The 20694-nt window shown below is 40.7% G+C and overlaps 1 protein-coding gene across 1 annotated transcript in view; it reads left to right on the forward strand.

Moving 5' to 3' along the window:
- Positions 1-20694, forward strand: part of plxna2 (plexin A2) — a 339402-nt gene that overhangs the window by 255402 nt on the left and 63306 nt on the right. The window contains exons 11-14 of the mRNA XM_061839724.1: positions 5846-5999; positions 12884-12980; positions 18577-18691; positions 20108-20308. Coding sequence (XP_061695708.1) covers positions 5846-5999; positions 12884-12980; positions 18577-18691; positions 20108-20308 — 567 coding nt within the window. The remainder of the gene's footprint in view (positions 1-5845; positions 6000-12883; positions 12981-18576; positions 18692-20107; positions 20309-20694) is intronic.

Here is a 20694-nt window from a genome sequence, read left to right on the forward strand (position 1 = left end):
GCAGGCACTGTGAAAACATGCAAACAGACATGGTCTTGCCATTAGGAGGAAACACTGTGTCATCTACACTCTGCTGAAGCTAGACGGTGCAAAAATGTTGCACGATAAGACATCAAAGTTGACGAAACAATGTGATAAACAGTACATACATGCCAGGCCAGTAGTTTGCAGGGTCATTTGTAAAGGTGGGGCCGGGATCAAATCCAGGTCCTCAGAACTGTGAGGCTGACACTTTACCAGCTGATCCACTGTGCCGCCTAGTAACACCAATGCAATTTTATTTATAAAGCACATTTCATACATTCAATGTGCATTACATGACAAAGAACTTCAAGAAAGAGAAAAATAAACGGATTAAATAACTGGAGAAACAGAGAAAATAAAATAAAAACAATGTACAGTGCAAGAAATATATCATCTAGAAGTAGAAATCCACTAAAAAGGAATTTTTAAAATGAAGTTTTTAACCTGGATTTAAAGAGATAACCACTTGGCCAACTTCAATTCTATTGGCATCTTATTTAATTTGTGTGCAGCATAGCAGCTGAAAGCTGCTTTAGCATGTTTGTTTAGGACTCTGTGCTCCCTTATCTGTTGCGATTCAACAGATCTCAAAACCCTGCTGTTGTTCCTATCATCACCATGTCTTTAATGTATTTAGGACCTCCACCATCTATAGTGATTTATACACCGGTAACAGAACTTTAACGTCCATTCTAAAGATGACTAGAAGCCAGTATGACGAATTTAGAATTTGAATGATATGTTCTGATCTTGGCGGCACGGCAGCGCAGCTGTAGAGCGTTGGCCTCACAGTTCTGAGGATTGGGGTTCGAATCCCGGCCCCACCTGAGTGGAGTTGTTGTTCTCTCTGTGCCTGGGTGGGTTTTCTCCGGGCACTCTGGTTTCCTCCGACATCCCATAAACGCGCATTGATTCGAGACTAAACTGCCCCTAAGTGTAATTGTGAGTGTGACTGTCGTCTGTCCCCGCTGCGATATGCTTCAGCAGTCACGTGACCCTTGCGAGGATAAACAGCTCAGAATATGGATGGATGGATGGATGGATAATAATAATAATAATAACTATGTTCTGAGAGCATGTCCTTTAGATATATGAGACAAGATGATCTTATGATGAGCTAAATCACACAAAAACAAATGTTATCACGGGTAGAGCATGGTACCAAATCCGAAATATGGAGGAAACCTCCTTATGTTCTGGCTGGTTGTCTTGAATCTGTGGAGGGTACAAGGATCTCTCAAGAAAGGGAAGTAATCTTGATCTCAACTGTGTCAAAAGACCGCTAACATTTAAAAAAATTCACACACACACTTAAAATACCTGTGAATTACGAAAAACAAAACATTTAACAGTCCTGGAAATCCTGTTCAACAATATATCAAAGTGAATATATTTGGAAGGAGCGAGGATATTGGTGTCATGACCAGTGTGCATGTTGTTCAACACTCACGGCTTTATTGGTTTTGAAGGTTTTGACTGGAGAACACAGTATTTTCATTATTCCATATGTTTGTTTTCTTGCAATTATGTTCATGTGTTAGTCAATAAAACCCTCAACATGTTTGTTTCAAACTATCCACAAGAACACAGTGGTAAAATTCACAAAGATTCCACAGGGGCAGTTAACAATCTCCATGACAACATCGCCTCCTCGCTAGGAGCGATAGAAACAGAGAGGAAACAATCCAATCACCTTTATTACACCTCATCCCAATTAGGCTGCCAGGATTTGAAAACCTCCCACTCCACCACCGGCAAGGCGGCTGAAGGAAACAAAAAAAAAAAAAATCAAAAAATAAAAAGGCTTGACACTCAAGAGAAAAGCTTACTTTGTGTAGCACCAAGTTTTGAGTGTTTATCACAGATACCCGAGTGTCTCAGAATGAACGCTGAGAGGCTAATTAATGTGAGAGGTTACTCGCGGAATTCCATGTCGGACAAAAGGCACTGATTGTTGCTCCCGCTGTAATCAAGCACCCCCAAAATGATGACTGGGGGATGGACATTTGAAGGCTAATTTCAGTCCAAGTAAATACTTATGAAAGTTTTCTTTTTTCACTAATTATCATGTAAATAAGCTCCTTTACTCAAGACAGGGCATTTTACGTTTGCTGCACTTGAGAAGAAAAGAAAAGAAGACATTGGAACCAAAATGTGCAGAAATCGGTGGACCAATAGCGATGTCGTGTTCCCGAGCTTAATGATTCATGAGGAAGCATTCACCAGTATAACTTGATTAACTGAAGTGGGAACCGACGTATAGCAGTGTTGTTACACGACTGGTGGGAAATAAAAGATTTAAGGATTTACCTTAAAAACCCACTTGTCTTTGGGTTGCGTTTCTTCTTTGTCCTGCCGCAGATAGCAAAAATCTTTGACTAATTGATGCCCCCTAAAGGGGGTTGTTAATAGCCTATATATGCCACAAAATGGCACCACAGCACCTTAAAACTGAGACATGTACTTAGTTCAAGTTCATATGTATTTTTATTTTTACTGTGGTCCATATCAACAAGCATCAACATTGCGCATCAAGAATGGGGCATGTCCAAATTTTTTCCCTCAACGGCCGCATACAGAAAAATTGAACATTGGAAGGGTGATTGTGCCGATCTTCATTAAACATGCTAAATCAAACATCTTTCAATCAATCAAGCAAGCAATTATATGTTAGTTATTTTTAGAAACAGCTCCATCACAGCTTTCCGTGAAAGGTTATAAGGTATAGGATTTTTCATAAATTTGGGATGGCCTAGAATAGACCCGCTCTGACCTGGAGCAGCTCTTCATATTCAAAACAAGAGCGACCTGTAATAAGTTGGCAATGTTTAAAGCAGTGTTTACTTGTGGATAAAAAGTATTCATAAATGTGATACTTTCACAAATCGGACTTTGACACAAAGCAGAAGTTGCAGGAAAACAATTTTGTCTCTGAAACTCAATTATCTTTCTTCAAAAGGTAACAGAAATTTTGTGACTATTTTTGTAGTTTTACTACTATTTTTTTAGCAGTTTTTGTCGTTGTCAGCTTCGTTGCACACATGGAGGATTTTTTTTTTTTTTTTGCAACCCCCTACGTCTTCACTGACCGTTAATTTGCCACACATACCCAACATTGTTGCAGGCTGTGTCAAATATATTTTTCTTTGTATATGCCGTGGGCTGTGTGGCGGGCCCCCAGGCCATAGTTTGGAGACCTCTCCACGAGAACAAAGTGACATTGGACAATGGGCAAACAAATACTACATTATTTTATGTTTCACCTTTCATATTTCAAAATCAGCATAAAGTGTTTCACAAGGCAGATGTTTCAAGACATAAGACAGACCCGCAGTCTCTGAGCCCATGCAACACCCAACACCTGTGAGTAAAAGTCGTTCCAATAAAATGCTGATTAAATACAAAACGGAGCTCTCGGGACATGGCTGAGTGGAGTGGGGAAATACACAGACAAGCACTTAACACACATGGTATAAGTCGTTAAAATCTCCTTTTGGCATCTACACACAAAAATAAATCTCAAGGAATACATTCACACTGTAACATTGAAGAAAACCAATTGGCTAATCAGTGGCTATTTTGGCAGAAAAGCAAAAACTAGCCTTCACTTTCAATTTTTTACTTTATTTGAGGACTCCCAATGGAAGAAAACATGTCAAATGTAAATTAAATAAGCACCATTAACAAATTAACAGCAACAATATGGCACCAAAGTAACAGGTTTATTGAGGTGTCCTGAGCACAAAATCAGCAAATAAATGTTTTTTTTTTCACTGATTATCAATGACTAGATTCCTACAAAAGTCTGCGAATAGAAGAATTTGCAGGTGCTGAACCACAAATATTAATATTATGTTCATAATAATCGTACTCTGCTAACGAGGGACGCCACATCATCCGCTGCCGGGACATTGTGCATCTCTTAAAAGGCCGACAGTTAAGCTGCTCGGCTGCCTCGTTGGTCCCAGCAGCCCTGCGGTGTTTAGTTCAGAGGCAGATAAAAACAAAGAGGAACTTCAAACAGTGTGGCCTGTATATAGTGGCTAATAGAACAAGACTACGAAATGCCACGGTGATAATTATCAAGGCTGCTGTCTCTTTTGGAGCATGAGCACGATCACAAGACACGTGTTTGCAAAATGTATTTATAAATAAGTTTATTCACAGGCAGAACAACTAAAACTGTTTCGTCTGTGTCACCACTCTCCTGAGAATGACTTCAAAGAGGTGCATCTCCATATGTGCGCATGTGCAATTTTTTGCACAAGTAATGAACAACACACAACGCGGTATATCGTCACTGTTCCATGAAAACTTTATCGAAACTGTATCTACATTTCATGATTTTGATTGATCACAATTAGGTTTCGCATTTTATTCCAGCTTGTGCTTTTAATGTATGCAATTTAAAAAAAAAATGTGTATAACAGGTACAGTGAAGAAAATAAGTATTTGAACACCTTGCTATATTGGAAGTTCGCCCACTTAGAAATCATGGAGGGATCTGAAATTTTCATCGTAGGTGCATGTCCACTGTGAGAGAGATCATCTAAAAAGAAAAACACAATGTATTATTTTTTAAAAATTTGTGTGATACAGCTGCAAATAAGTATTTGAACACCTGTCTATCAGCTAGAATACTGACCCTCAAAGACCTGTTAGTCCGCCTTTAATAGTCCACCTCCACTCCATGTATTATCCTGAATCAGATGGACCTGTGTGAGGTTGTTAGGTGCACAAAGACACCTGTCCACCCCATACATTCAGTAAGACTCAAACTTGTAACATGGCCAAGACCAAAGACGTGTCCAAAGACACCAGAGACAAAATTGTTCAACTCCACACGGCTGGAAAGGGCTACGGAGACATTGCCAAGCAGCTTGGTGAAAAAAGGTCCACTGTTGGAGTAATCATTAGAAAATGGAAGAAGCCACACATGACGGTCAATCTCAATCAGGGTGGAGCCCCGCACAATATATCACCTCGTGGGGTCTCAATTATCCTCAGAAAGGTGAGGAATCAGCCCAGGACTACACGACAGGACTTGGTCAATGACATGAAAAGAGCTCGGAACACGGTAATTCCACTAACCATGTTTGGAGGAAGACCAATGATGAGTTCCATCCCAAGAATACCATCCCTACTGTGAAGCATGGGGGTGGTAGCATCATGCTTTGGGGGTGTTTTTCTGCACATGGGACAGGACGACTGCACTGTATTCAGGAGAGGCTGACCACGGCCATCTATTGTGAGATTTTGGGGGACAACCTCTTTCCCCCAGTCAGAGACCTAAACCCAATAGAAAATCTATGGAGGGAGCTGATACTCCGTGTTTCTCAGCGACAGCCCAGAAACCTATCTGATCTAGAGAAGATCTGTCTGGAGGAGTGGGCTAAAATCCCTCCTGCAGTGTGTGCAAACCTGGTGAACAACTACAGGAAAGGTTTGACCTCTGTAATTGCAAACAAAGGCTACTGTACCAAATATTCTCAGTTTTCTCAGGTGTTCAAATACTTATTTGCAGCTGCATCACACAAATAAATCGTTAAAAAAAATCATATATTGTGAATTCTGGATTTTTCTTTTTAGATTATCTCTCTCACAGTGGACGTGCACCTATGAAGAAAATTTCACACCCCTCCATGATTTCTAAGTTTGAAAACTTGCAATATAGCAGGGTTTTCAAATACTTATTTTCTTCACTGTACCTCCATTGGCTGCCGGACTGTTCTCCAAACGCGTATTTTACTCGTAAGTTTGGTGTTTGGTGTTGTTTTCAAAGATAGTGGTTTTTTTTTCCTCCTCCTTTCAACCCTTGCAGCTGTTGGTGAAGGTCAGCGATGTGCCAGACCTTTCGGCAGGGATAACGTGTTCCTTCGGCAATCTGACAGAGGTGGAGGGGCAAGTGAATGGTAACCAGATAGTGTGCGTGTCGCCTGCTGCAAAGGACATCCCCCTCATCCCTTCCGACCAAGGTACAGTCGATATTATAACGATACAATTCAGTCACCCTGGCTTATTTGTAGGTATAGGACCGTATCATAAATAGCAGAAATCTGTGAGTGGGTGTGCACATCCAAAAAGGTTTGTAATTACCTACGGATGCGGCAAAATGCAACCATGGCCTGATACCTCACACAAGATGGCGGCAATATCATGTTTTTGTATTAGACATGGCTTTGGCCTGAGCATTAAGCAAAGCAAAGGTGTTTACTGTATGGCACAGGTGTCGAACTCAAGGCCCGGGGCCAGATCCGGCCTGTCACGTGATTTTACGTGGCCCGCAAAGCCAAATCTAAATCTAAATCAAAGCCAAAAATACAATGTGAATTTCAATAATTCTTGTAAAAATTTGTACAAAAATTTCAAATTGTCATGCATCATAAATGATAAAGTTGAGATATTACAAGCATTTTTGTGTTAACAAACCTGAATAGTTGAAAAACACATTACCTTTGAATTCTGATTCCAAAAGTAGATCATAACTTGATTATGTAAATAAGATGGGACAATTAAATATTTGTATTGTTTCACAGTCATAACGGCCCTCTGAGGGAAACTAGAACCACAATGTGGCTTGCGAGAAAAATGAGTTTGACACCACTGTTGTATTGCAATGGACATGTGACTGGAGCGGCAGACCACATGCTAAGATAGAAACTGTAGCTCTCCAACTACCGCTAACTAGCATGCTGCTAGCCAATGTCCAATCACTTAATTGACGACAAGATGGATGAACTGAAAGCCAGGATAACAGCAGACCTTCAATTGATGGGGAAGGCAAACTGCTGAACAGTTATTGAAGTGATGATCGTAAAGTGTAGACCTTTTTATCCATCAAGGGAGTCAGCATTGGGTTCATGTTGGCTGTTTACATCCCATGACGGGCTGACAACACTTTAACACGAGATCTGGGATCATAGATAAACACAAGACTGCTCATTCATACTCTGTGGTTCAGTAGTTGCAGCACGGGATTCTTAAACAAATCTAAACAAATTTTCAGTGTTAAACCCCAGAACTGCTCTATCAACGTAGATAAAATCTATACGTAGGGTCAACAGTATTTTGTCACCAAAATAAAATCAACATTTGACTTTTTTGCCATGTTGCAAGTTTTTTAACAGAGGAAAGGGTCAAACACCAATATCAACAATTTAGCCATTTGTGAATGCCAAACTACAAATATAGTTAATTGACTTTAGTGTGATTAAACATGCTGATAGTAAAATAGTGAATCAGCAATCCAGTAAAACATGGCAGACAGGTTGCGCTCGCATCAATGAAGAAGCCTTTTACAATTCGTGAGGATTCGAATAAAGTTGCAAATTTAGGAATTCGTCGTGACCTTTTTAATCATTCCACAAACAGTGGAAGGGTCCATCTGTCTCCAATCCTCCATGAATCAGGAATTAGGCTGCCAATTAACAGAGAGCTCTCAACTCTACTGAGGGACGTTCTTGTTACATATGGTTATTGTACAATTGCTACTTTCATGTAATGACCAGAGCTCGTTTGGGAAGCTGGGCCCGAATTAATTGCGCCATCTCCATCTCCACCAAGCACACCGGTAGTTTCTTGCCAAAATCTAACTTTGCCATAAACAGTGCAAATTACTGCTAGAACTGTAGAAGACCTGACTAAAATACTAAAATAAAGAGCAACAATGGACATTACCTAATTCACCATGATTCCCAATGGCCATTCAGAATGACCAAACTAAAAGACAAAACAGATGCAAGACCATGAGCTTTCGCATCAGGAAGGGGAAGTACTTTTGTTGTCAGTTAGTTAGTACTGTAAATTAGTTTGTTGCCGTTGCAACAACACAACTTTTTGGCCTTTCCAAGTTTTCCCATCTCCTTTTCAATTCGTTCACCCACAGACTTCGTCAAGACGGGCGCACATCAAACACACTGATCCAGCGTTAGCGGTGTGCCCGACAAGCGGCCCAGCCACATTAGCACCTGATGGAGGACGAGATTGGTACCCCCCGTCCTGTGGCTGATTGTGCAGCTGAGCACATTAGGGCTCTTTCTCTGTGCTTGTTTGAGGACGAACAGGTTCAAACATGTTATCTTGGAGATGGTGGCGAAGTTAATATGCTGGATTAGCGCTCTGGTACTGTGAGGTGCTCTCCTCCTGTGAAATATATTACCTGGACAAATAAACAACACTTTATTGGCCCAGAAGTCATATTTACTAACTTGAGTAGGAGTTCATAATTGACTCGCAGTATGAAGTACTAAGGAAAATGATAATATTCATTCGGACTTGTAAAAACTACTGCGGTTGGCTAGTAACCAGTTCAGGGTGTAACCCCGCTTCCTGCCCAAAAATAGCTGGGATAGGGCTCCAGCACTCCCACAACCCTTGTGAAGATAAGTGACTCACAAAATGGATAGATGGGGTATAAAAATTAAAATATCAAAACGTTGTTTGCATATTAGTGTCGAGTACAGCAACATACAATATCTAAATAGGGACTCTTCACAACAAAAAATGCAACAACAACAAGCAATCCTGCATGAATTGACTCTCAGGCGAAACAAAAAATCAAAACTTACCATTAAATGTTATTATGATTGATGTATTATGATGGCAATGGTTGTAACAGTAATGATGATATATTTCCATCCATTGACAAAGAATAAATGTAAATATGTATTTGTTCATTTCTTTTCTTTCAATCTACAGATTAGATGTTTTTTATATATTGTTTTATTTCAAAACAGTTGCATTCTCGAAATGTCAAGCACTTGACTGAGTGCCCTACAAATTGTCAATCAGTCAACTCAAAGCAGCAAGGCTAAAATGTGTGTCATTAATGGAGTGACTACCATTTATGATCTTCAAAACTTCAAATCAGATCCTGATTACTTTTGTCAAATTGTAATGTGTTTTTTTTTTTAATCCAAATTATTAGAAGGACTTCTTGCTATCATAGATAAGAACAAAGCAAGCCAAACTTTGGAAGAGCCCTTTGTTACCTCTGAATCGTGATTGAATCCTTTCATAATTTGTGGTAACAGTACAGGGAAGGCCCTTTCTTGCTGTGCCCCAGTGCAAAAAAGCAACATTCATTAGGGGATATGTGGATGAGGTTGGCGCTTACCAAAAATTACCATCAAACACTTTTGGGAACAACTAAAACAGAGCTTGGACATACACTGCAGTACTTCAGCACTTTATCTTCCCAGAAGAGTGGAAGGTATTCAAACTGCAAGACAATGACATGTATACTTGCCCCGTACTCCTAGCTACCTGATTCTGCCCTCTTTAGTTTCCTTTCTCCACACTTCCATTGCACTTCTGGAAAGTGAGTACGATAGCTGTGTGGATTAATGGAAGATTGGGGGGGGGGGGCGTGTGGATGACATTTACCTGAGGGAGAACATTCATATCGGGCCACTGATGCTTCATTCCCTTTGGGAGTTTTGGGCAAACAGAGCTGTCATTTACTCACAGGATGGAGGATTAGCACCCCACGCTGCCCTGCCTCCCCAAAATACACAGTGATTCTCACACACAGTGCACATCATCTATTATTCAGCGTGTTTGGTTTCATCACTCTGTGGCCATCTCGCCTCACCAAAAACACGAGGACGACTTGTGGTCCATCAACAGCTGTTACAATTTGTAATGATAGCCAAGTACGGAAAAAAAAGGCTGCTTATCCTCACAAGGGACACGGGAGTGGTGGAGCCGATGCCAGCTGTACACCCTGAACTGGTTGCTAGCCAATCGCAGGGCAGGGCGCATCGAGACAAACAGCTGCACTCACAATCACACCTAGGTGCAATTTAGGGTGTCCAATTAATGTTGCATGTTTTTGAGATGTGGAAGGGAACCGGAGTTCCCAGAGAAAACCCACGAAAGCACGCAAATTCATGCAAACATGCAAATTCCACACAGGCGGGTCCGGTATTGAACCCGGGACCTCAGAACTGTGATGCCAACGCTTTCCATCTGATCCACCGTGCCGCTGGTTTTAGGTTCATGGAAGGTATTTGACGTTACTTAGTGACACGTATTATGGATTACTTACATACGTATCACATTTACAGCGAGGTTTTGGCGATGTTGTAGGACACAAATGTGGAATAAGTTGAACTTCACTGTAAGGATATAATATGAGATGCAAACTACCCAAAAAGGGATATAACAATTTGGAATATGAATGAGCTGCTTTCAAGAAAAGAAAAAAAGTCAAGTATCATGTGTTCCAGTAATGTTTACCACTGCACTGTACTAACAAGGAAAAGGGGTCGCAATAACACATTGGCATGTTGATTTTTACTTGCCAACTGTATTTAGATTTAAGGAAAATACCTTGGTTTTGAATTTGTGAGGAAAAGGGTTTGTGCGGACAAAAATGCCACACCGGATGTTGGGACGCAAACGTGTCTGAGCAGTTGTGTGAAACCAGAGCCTAATTCCCAACAGGTGCTGTGGAGAGAACAGGGCACTGAGGGTCAAGCAAGCCTCCTACACACTGAATGTCATCTCAAATTCAGAATGCTCTGCATGAACAAGCTTACGCATCTCAGTCTCACATGCACACACACACACACACACACACACACACATAGCATTTATGCAGTTTGTATCCCATTGTACAGTAGATTGATGATATACTGTAGATGAGAGAATTCAAAGAGGAGAGCAAAAAGAAAACCTGTCTTGACAAAAGTTCATGTATTAAATATTTGTGAAGCTTTTTGAAATTGGTTATAGAATCAACAGTATTCATTTAAATGAGCTTTATTGGAATTTTGATAAATTAATCTTAATTTTCAACTTGGATCCTATTTTAGTACAATTGCCTTGGCCATAGTTATTCGGGCATGGTGTTATTTCTTCTGGAACACCCTTTAAATTAATTAGTAATACAGTGGATTAAATTGGTTGACGTGGTGGATCGCAGTCTCACAAACAGAGGGTACAGAAAGTAGGCAGACCCCTTGAATTTCTCGCTCTTATCAAGAAGCCAAATGGTAAAATCATTTAAGTTCTGAATTAATTTTCCAGCTTCACCCTGTATTGACAAAAAATGGAATTGTTCAAATGTTTGCTGCATTATTAAAAAAGCAAACTGAAATATTACACAGCCATAAGTATTCAGACCCTTTTCTCAGTAGTAGAAGTACACTTTTGAGCTAACACAACCATGAGTCTTTTCAGGAACAATGCAACACGTTTTTCACACCTGGGTTTTTCGTCTTCCATTCCTCTTATCATATCCTCTCCAGTTCAGTCCGCTTGGATGCTGAACGTAGTGGACGGCCATTTTTAGGTCTCTTAAGAGATGCTCAATTGGGTTTAAACTAGGGCTCTTGCTGGGCCATTCAAGAACAGGCACAGAGTTGTTCTCAAGCCACGTCTTCATAATTTTAGCTCTGTGCGTAGGGTCATTGTCTTGTGGGGAAGTGTACATCCATCCTAGTTTTAGGTCCTGGACACTTTGGAGAAAGTTTTCATTCAGGATGTGTCCCCGTACTTGGCTGCGTCCATCTTACCTAAGCAGTCATCTTGTCTCTGCAACTGCAAAACACCCCGACAGCATGATGCTGGCACCACCACCATACTTCACTGTTGTGACAGTATTGAGGAGGTGATGACCAGTTCCTGATTTTCTCCAGACAAACACCTTAGAATTAAGGCCAAAAAGTTCTATCATATTAGAGAATTTTATTTCTCACCATCTTGGAGTCCTTGTGGTGTTTTTTTTTTTTTTTTTTTTTTCCCCCCCCACAAACTCCATGGGGCTTTCATGTGTCTTGCACTGAGCAGAGGCTTCCATCTGGCCACTCTGACATTTGGCCACTCTCCACACAGTCCTCACTGGGGGAGGGCTGCAGTGATGGCTGACTTTCTTAAACTTTCTCCCATCTCCCGACTGCATATCTGGAGCTCAGCCACAGTGACCTTTGGGTTCTTCTACGTCTCTCACCAAGGCTCATCTCCCTGATTGCTCAGTTTGGCAAGTTCTAGGAAGGGTTGTGGTTGTCGCAAACACCTTTCATTTAAGGATTATGGAGATAACTGTGCTCTTGGGAACCTTAAGCGAAACAACTTTTTATGCAACAATGGACAGATCTGTGCCTTGCCACAATATTGTCTCTGAGCTCTTCAGACAATTCCTTTGACTTCATAATCCTCATTTTTTCTTGCAAGCAGTGTGAGCTGTAAGCTGTTCTATAGACAGGTGTGTGGCTTTCTGAATCAACTCCAATCAGTAGAATAAACACAGCTGGACTTATCGATATAGATTTCACATCTTGCACGTCTTATAAGGAATAATTCCTCTCAACAGAAATGTCTTGCTCTTGTTGCTATGTTTTTTCTTGTTTTCTGTTTTCTGTTCTGTATGTCGTACCAGGGCAGCACTGACTGCTGGAGAAAAAATCCTTGTGTGTTCTACACACTTGGCCATTAAAGATGATTCCGATTCTGATAAAAGTGTAGAACCTTTTCAAAGATGATCAGAAGAAATGGACAGCACCCTAGTTAAACATATGTCACAGCAAAGGGTCCCAAAATGTATCTCTGTGATGTATAAACATTATATATTTTTAAATAAATGCAAAAATTTCAACAATTCATTTTTTTCTGTCAATATGGTGTGCTGTGTCTACATTAAGGAGGAAAAACTGAATTCAAATGATTTTACCAAATGGCTGCAACACAACAGTTAAAAATGTAAGGGGGTCTGAACACTTTCCGTAGCCAATGTACATAACACATTCTTTCTATGAAATATGAAATTCCTCTATTTTAATCAGATTATTGGGTGGTTCCTGATGGAGAGCCATAACATTGTTGTCTTCATCATCTTTTTGTGTCTCCTCTCCTTTAGATTGGTCAGCTGTCGATCTAAGACTCAATTCAAAGGAGACCGGTCAGATGCTCATTAGCACCGAGGTCAAGTTTTACAACTGCAGTGTCCACCAACTGTGAGTAATTCTTTCGTCTCCACATTTGTTGCCCACATGGACCCTGGATCAATGCTACAAATTTGTACCCTAGCCCTAAAAGCACCCATGGAAACGTTCTCTTGTCGTGTTGTATTTTTGTGAGACCCCTTGCTGAAAGATTGGTTCGCATTTTACACATTTTGTGTATTTCCCTGGCTTTACAAATAATCTATTCATTATGTTTGTCAAACTGAAACTTCTAATCGTAAAAATTTCACGTCAAACTGGGAGATCCATGTTCGAACAAATCTCCATTGGAACATCTCTGTGTAGAGTCTGGATGTTCTGTTTTTTTTTGTTTTTTTTTTTTTTTTAAATGTTTTTTGAGGTGGAGGGTGCTGTTTTTCTACCATTTCCCCAAAAATATGAACTAGTTTAATTGGACAAAGGTTTTAATGAGTCTGAATTGCTTGTGGCTTGAGATTGACTGACAACCAGTCCCAGGTGAACCGAACCTGTGCTCCAGTTACCTTCAACTCTAATGAGGACACGTGGTCTATATATAGAGAGAGATTATTGTATTTCTATTTATCTAGCTCCTTTCATGGGACCCAAACAAAATCGACTCAAAAAAACCTTTTACTAATGTATAACATGCACCATCGACTTGCTGCAATTCATGCTCAAAACATCTGAGTTTTTTTAGGTTTGCACCTATCCCAGCTATCTTCCGGAAAGGATGCAGGGTAAACCCTGAGCTGGTTGCCAGCCAATCGCAGTTCACATAGAAACAAACAACCATTTGAACTCAAATTCAAACCTCCAGGCAATTTTGAGTCTTCAATTAACCTACCATGGATGTTTTTGAGTTGTGGGTGGAATTGGAGCGACCGGAGAAAAACACACTCACGGGGTCGGGATTTGAACACTGGACCTCAGAAATGTACAGTATCCACCATTCCACCTTTATAATCATGATTGTACATTATTATAATTATTATTAATATTTGTATTTCAGCTGCCCATATTACTGTATTATCATACCATTTTGGTAATTTTTGTGTCATTATCTCCTATATGACTAGAGTGGGATTACAATTGACTACTTAATTACAAATGTGTCCCAGTACAGGTTTTTTATTATTATTATCATACACCCAGTTTTTCTAATATGAGGTGCAATAATATTATCTGTGTTTTACAAAATCTGCCTACTTCATGTCATAACCCAGCGGCACGGGGGTGGACCCAAATGCAGGATTCCGAGGCAAGGGCATGATATTAAGAGTGGTTTTATTGCAGAAGGAGGTCGAACACGAAAAGGCACTCCAAAACAGGTGGAAGCACAAAAATGTTGGGCAACAGGCAAGATCCAAAAACATGCGCAAGGTCCGATGACTATGAGGCAAACTAAGAAATATGGACAAGACGTGGTCAAACTAAAGAGGCACTGGCTCGCTGTGACAAAGGATTACTCTACACTAAACTTGCGAATTTACACACAGCAGCAGAGTATGCAGGATGCAGTAAAGCATACGCAACGAACTGGCAAATCCCAATGACACATTAAGTACTTGGTCAATTAGTGTCCAAAATGTGTGACAGCTGTCAGATGTGGTATTGCCCAGGGCAGTGGTTTGGCCATGCCCCTCACAGGAAGCACCGCCCATGGCAGTGGCTTGGCCATGCCCCTGACAGTTCAATTCAATCATAACCACAGTTGCACTGTGTCTGGTGTAGTTTCATGGGCCCCATATTTGGCCTTTAACCAGCATAGGGTACTGCCTTATACTAATTGAGTCAATAAGCGGCCACAGAAATGTGTGACATGGAAAAACAATTTTGAGCATATTGCAAAGTTCATGCATTGCAAACTGAATAAAAGACAATTTGTGTCAACCATGCAATTGACAGCCTTTTCCATCCTCGAGAAGACACATTTGAATTGAAAATGTACATCAGACAGTTGAACAGAATACTCTGTTTTTCCCACTGAGTACGAAAGTGGTTACACACAAAACAACAAAACCCCATAAAAACCACTGTTGTGGCCACTATGTTAACATTGAGGAAACTATCCCCATCCAGTATTCTTGTTTGACCTTGGTGGAGGACTGCATGTGCTCTACTGAGTGCCATTCAAGTTTGGAATTAAATTTGGAGATTTGTGTGTCACATTTGCAAGAGCTGGCATCACTTGACTGTGGCAGTTTGTGCTGTGTTGACTGAGCTCCAAAGCACTTACTGACTTGGAACTATCACTAAATTGAGAACGGGAGATTAGTAGCTTTCACACCAACCGCGCTAACAGATGTGCACAAATCCAAAAGCCCTTTCCCCCTCGACATGGAAAAAAACAAAATGTTGCAGCCAGTGTATCTCCGGTGAAATCAAAGGCAGCCTGTGTTCTTGTACAGTAGTTTGCATACAACACACACATAATCAGCGCTCACCCTATAGCCCCATACATATATGTTTCAACAGTATGAAAACCTTGCCTGAGCGATACAGAAAAAGCAATTACCAGCCCTCACATCAGCTCTCCTCATCGACAATAACACAAACTTGCACACACTTAGACACACACATAACGAGAAAAGGGCACGCGCCGCCTCGCACACCATCGAATGCCAACTTGTGCTCTCGCACATTGCGCTCTCTCCGTTAGCCTGAGGGGGAGTCGGCCTCATTCTTTTGCATCCGTGGGCTCAGTCAGAGATCCCTCCCATGCTTTTTGCACCCATGAATATTTCACATTGAGCGCCAGGAGGAGAGTAAGCAGCAGAATTGTAGCTGTAACAACAACGCTGTTATCAACTGTGCCTGAATGCACACGCACATGCAAATGCCGTTGCAATCGATTAAAGACCATTACGTTGTCATTAAAACACGTGTCGTGTTATACTCTGAGCGTGATGCATGTTTCGGAATGGATCATATTACAGTGGAAACTCTTAAAGTTAATGCCCCTAAAATTTTACGATTTGTAATTTGACCAAAAGCTTATGGAATAACACACCTAACGCTAACCATATTTATTGAAGCACTTATTTCAAAAGAACACCTTCAACACAATGTTGACAGAAGAGGATTGTACATGTTAGTTAAAGCGTATGGAATGTCTAATTTCTAATTATCTTTTCTAGACAAAAATACATGTTCAACTGTTCCATAAAATCCATATCCTGTTCAATGTTTTTACCAAAAAATATAAGCGTTTATGACTTAAAGTCCGCGAACTTTAACCTAGGTTCTCTTACTTGCAAAATGACTCATTTCGTGGCCGGACTTCTGACATCACAAATTCTGGGATGGGCTGTTTAGGAACGATGATAAACTGGGAGTCTTTTGTATTCACCATTCATTTCGAGAATTCCTCAGTGATTGTAAGCTAAAACCAATCCGTAAAAATGATTTATTATTATTTTCATTTTATTTTATTATTATTATTATTAAAACGTTCATTTGAGATGACACGCTGTGGCAAACTCTAATGGGACAAGCCAAAAGAAAGCAGCATTATATTATTATATTATTACTCATTTGTGAAAATATACCCAAATATACTATGTTATCCACTTCTGTGTGTTTTGGTGCAATGATAATCATTTTACATTTAAAGTAGTTGTCGCGGTTGTCGCGTACCAAATCACTAAATACACGGCGTTTGCATAATTTCAAAATAAGACCGAAGACTTTGTATATAGATTCAGAATATTGAAGCCTTTATTATTTATCAGTTTATCATTAACTAAACCGAACAAGAACTTCACAAACTCTTACCAGTCGATATTTCCAACACGAGGCATATCCTCCACGATAGGTGTGACTGCTGTGTCGGCTTCTTCGTGGCCAGCTACTTCGACCGAATTCAAACGTGTGTGCTGTCTAACTGGCTCAAATTGATAACCTTTAATGCCTTCATAAAGCTCATATACTTCACCGTCTTCGTGGGACCCTTCAGAATAATGTTCATCGCTCGAATTATCAGAAAATTCATCGGCTTTCTTACAGTTTATTCCTATGGGATCCATGGCATTGTCACAACGTTCTACGTCACGCCCCTGATCGGCTTTCTCCGCCACGTTTGCGTCCTTTTCCGGCGGATACAGCAATCTGCGATCATTTGTTGGAGATAATTTAAAAATAAAAATGTTTCCTTCATAACGGATTTAAGATTGGTATTCTTCATAAAAACTCTGATATTAGCAAAAAGGTGGATTGCGGTCCTTCCATTCCCTTCAAAGTAAGCAGACTCACGTTCAAAGCAGTGAGACTCCTGCATCTTCATTCAATTTGTCCCCACCGATTATCAAAGTTTGTGCCTTTTACTATTTACAGTGCTTATCTTATTTTCACGCTTGTCTATGGAAGGTGACAAAAATACACCCTAGTCAGTATCGTTAGTTCGTTTACTGTTTAACTCCATTAATAAGAATGAGAATTTAATCTCCATTATTTCCCACACGGAATTTGTTTAGAAATCCAAACAAATTGGTCAGCCACTGAATAAATTCACATAACCTTCAATTTCCACTGTATTCCCTGTTTGCTTTCAGTGTTTTAAATTAAACATTAAATTGCAATTAGTACACTTTAGATTAAATTAAGCCAGCACTGATGAGAAACTCAACTCAAAAAAAGTTTCAAGGCTTTTATGATATAAATAGTCATAAAGATTAACAGGGATCAACACAAACAGGGTCTGCCCGCTGCATGATAAGTACCATTTTGCTGATAACTTGGGCACTAGCTTGCATAAGTGCAGTCTGGCAGGTATTAAGCCGAGATACAGTACAAGCTGCAAGGCTAGGAACAAGAAACACTGAATTTAAATCTGGCAAGACTATAACATTTAACTGTTCAAATGTGTCTCTATATTCTATTTCTTCCAAGTTGTTAGTGCTAAGTGTATCGATTGGCATCTCGACGGGCCAATGATTGCATGAGCTGTGAAGTTGCAGTCAGAGCTTCAAGTGCTTAAGGATAAACAGAAGCCATTGCGGATTGAATGTGTCTAGTGAGTGATAAAGTGACATTGTGGGACTTACTTAACTCTGACCTCGCACCCTGCGTACAGCCTTGTCTATCGTACACACAATAAAAACCCCTGCTGTATGTATTGGGCTATACACAATCACACACAACAGCTGGTAATTACCCACAATGCTGTGCTAATGGTAATTGCAGGATCAAACATTGCCAGTGCCTTATTTGTCCTCATTACTCAAAGTCACCCCACTGCGTCTTCCGCCCTCTTTTAACAGGACAGCTGCTTTTTAGCAGGTTAATATGACACCCCCCCATACCCCCACCCACCCCCGGCCCCCCAAGATATCCACACGGACCAACGTGTACATTTTCGAATGTAAAGCAGTAGAAAAATACATGCTGTGAGAAATTGGCGCTGAATCTAGCAGGTCCAGGCCCAATCACAAGGACAGAACAGCAGGTGTCCACTCGGGATCAGAACTCATTTCCTCCGTAGAGCGTTGGCCAACTTTGGGAAAGTCCACCCCCCGCCAACTCCCGTTTTGACTCTGCCACTCTCACTGTGTGTGCGTTTGTGTGTGTGTGTGTGTGTGTGTGTGTGTGGTGTGTGTGTGTGTGTGCGTGTGTGTGTGTGTCTACACAGGTGTCTGTCCTGTGTGAACAGCGCCTTCCGTTGTCACTGGTGCAAGTACCGCAACTTGTGCACCCACGACCCGACCAGTTGTTCTTTCCAGGAGGGAAGGGTCAACGCCTCTGAGGTTGGTTAAAATAAATAAATATAAAACACCGAAAACACAGACGACACCGACCAGCCACAACGTCATGGATGGACGTTACTTGCCCAATATTAGACAAAGTTCCAATTATGATGAAATACAGCTGTATGTCAATGCAAACTACACCAATGATAAACTTAAAATTAAATATATACCTCATTGACTGTGTCCCAAAAAAATGTACATAGTCATAGTGCTTTGATGCCAATCAAACATCTTTCATCTGTCTCATCACTGCCAAACTAATAAAGGTTTATTCTGTTCTACAAATGTATTCTCAAGATCTAAATCAAAATAAATTCAGTATGTACAACTTTTATAGGTTCATTTAAAACCAAAACAAGTAACTGTCGTGTGCAACAACGACATTAGTTGGAGTTGTAGTCAATGTTCCCTTAATTTTTGAGGTGTCTGAGGAAACACACTAAGCCCGTGAGCGCCCCCTTTGACCACTGTGAGCAACATCAGACATATGCACTGTGGTCAGATCAGTGTCATCCAATAAAGTTAAATAGCTAATTAAAAGGTTCAGGTTATATTCTCATAGGAACATTTTTAAGAACAATTTTGTCTTTTTGCAGACTTACAATGAAAATGTCAACAAAGAAAAAAGTACATTGCTGACCAAACCAAGCCAACAATGATCTATAAATTTGAAATGTCGCTTCCAACTTTGTTTCATTTTTTTTAACCCACAATGATATCCCCGTCTATTTTTCTTGGTTTAAAACTGAATTATGGCTTGCAGAATATATTTTGCAATGCGTGTTAAAAGGTGAATGATGCTCCCAAACAGTTTTAGGGTAAATGTTATGTTGCCTCCTATATTTAAAATACAGAATTAGCCTTTTGTGCACTGTATCATCTGTGTTTTAATCCTTGATCAGGCTGTGCCAAGGTGGAATTTTAACATTATAAACCATCTCATCCTGTACTTTCTACTTTGGCTTCAGACCAGACCTTTTTTACTCAAAAAAGAGAAAATCTCATCCAGTTTCTCCACGTTTTCTTCTATTATTCACATACCCCGGTGTTTGTAATTATGAGTGTACCCCTTTTAAATGGAGGGATGCGGTGTCAGGTAAACAAGGAATTAGTGAAGTAGTGTGTGTGGCCAGGTGTGGTCGAGCAGGAGCTGAGCTGAGAGTGTGCGACAAGTGCCCAAATGCGCAGTTGCGCAGTTTAATTGGTTATAATGACTTTAAATTATCACCATGAAGCGCCACATGGATTTACCGTAGTTAGTCTGCCATTGTTCTTCCTTTAGACCCGGACACCTCAGCCCATTTACTGTCCATCACTCAGCATGACGGCAGCCCGCCCTATACGCAGTTCTACCCAGAATAATTATTTGCAAGGGGTAGTTGGCAGCAATGTTCTTTTGTGGCCGTGCTGCAGGACTGTCCACAGCTGGTGCACTCCGAGGAGATTCTAATTCCGGCAGGGGAGGTGAAGCCCATCACCCTGAAAGCCAAGAACCTGCCACAGCCGCAGTCTGGTCAGCGGGGCTACGAGTGCGTCCTTCACATCCAGGGGGTCATCCACCGTGTCACGGCCCTCCGATTCAACAGCTCCAGCGTGCAGTGCCAGAACAGCTCGGTGGGTTGCCTCTCCCATTGTTGTCCTCCTCTTGTGTGTTTGAGTTCAATGGTGCCTTCTACTATTTATAAATTCAGGCTATTTCTGCAAAGAGATCAACTGGCTCATTTGATTGAAGAGTATACAGTAGATATTATGGATTTACAAACCACCACATTGTTACAGTGTTTAGAGTATGAGTCCATAATTCATATCGGAAACAAAGTGGTTCTTCCCAACAGTCGAGCACAGACTAACCTCTGCATTATATTCCCCCGGGGATCCATTTTATGCCCCGCCTTTACCGCTCACACATGCACGCATCCACACATCCGCTCCTACACACACTTGAAATAAAAGTCAGACTGGAAATAAGGACATACTGGTACTTCAGGACAGCATCTTTC

This window comes from Syngnathoides biaculeatus, chromosome 2, assembly GCF_019802595.1.
Source record: "Syngnathoides biaculeatus isolate LvHL_M chromosome 2, ASM1980259v1, whole genome shotgun sequence".
Lineage (NCBI taxonomy): Eukaryota > Metazoa > Chordata > Actinopteri > Syngnathiformes > Syngnathidae > Syngnathoides > Syngnathoides biaculeatus.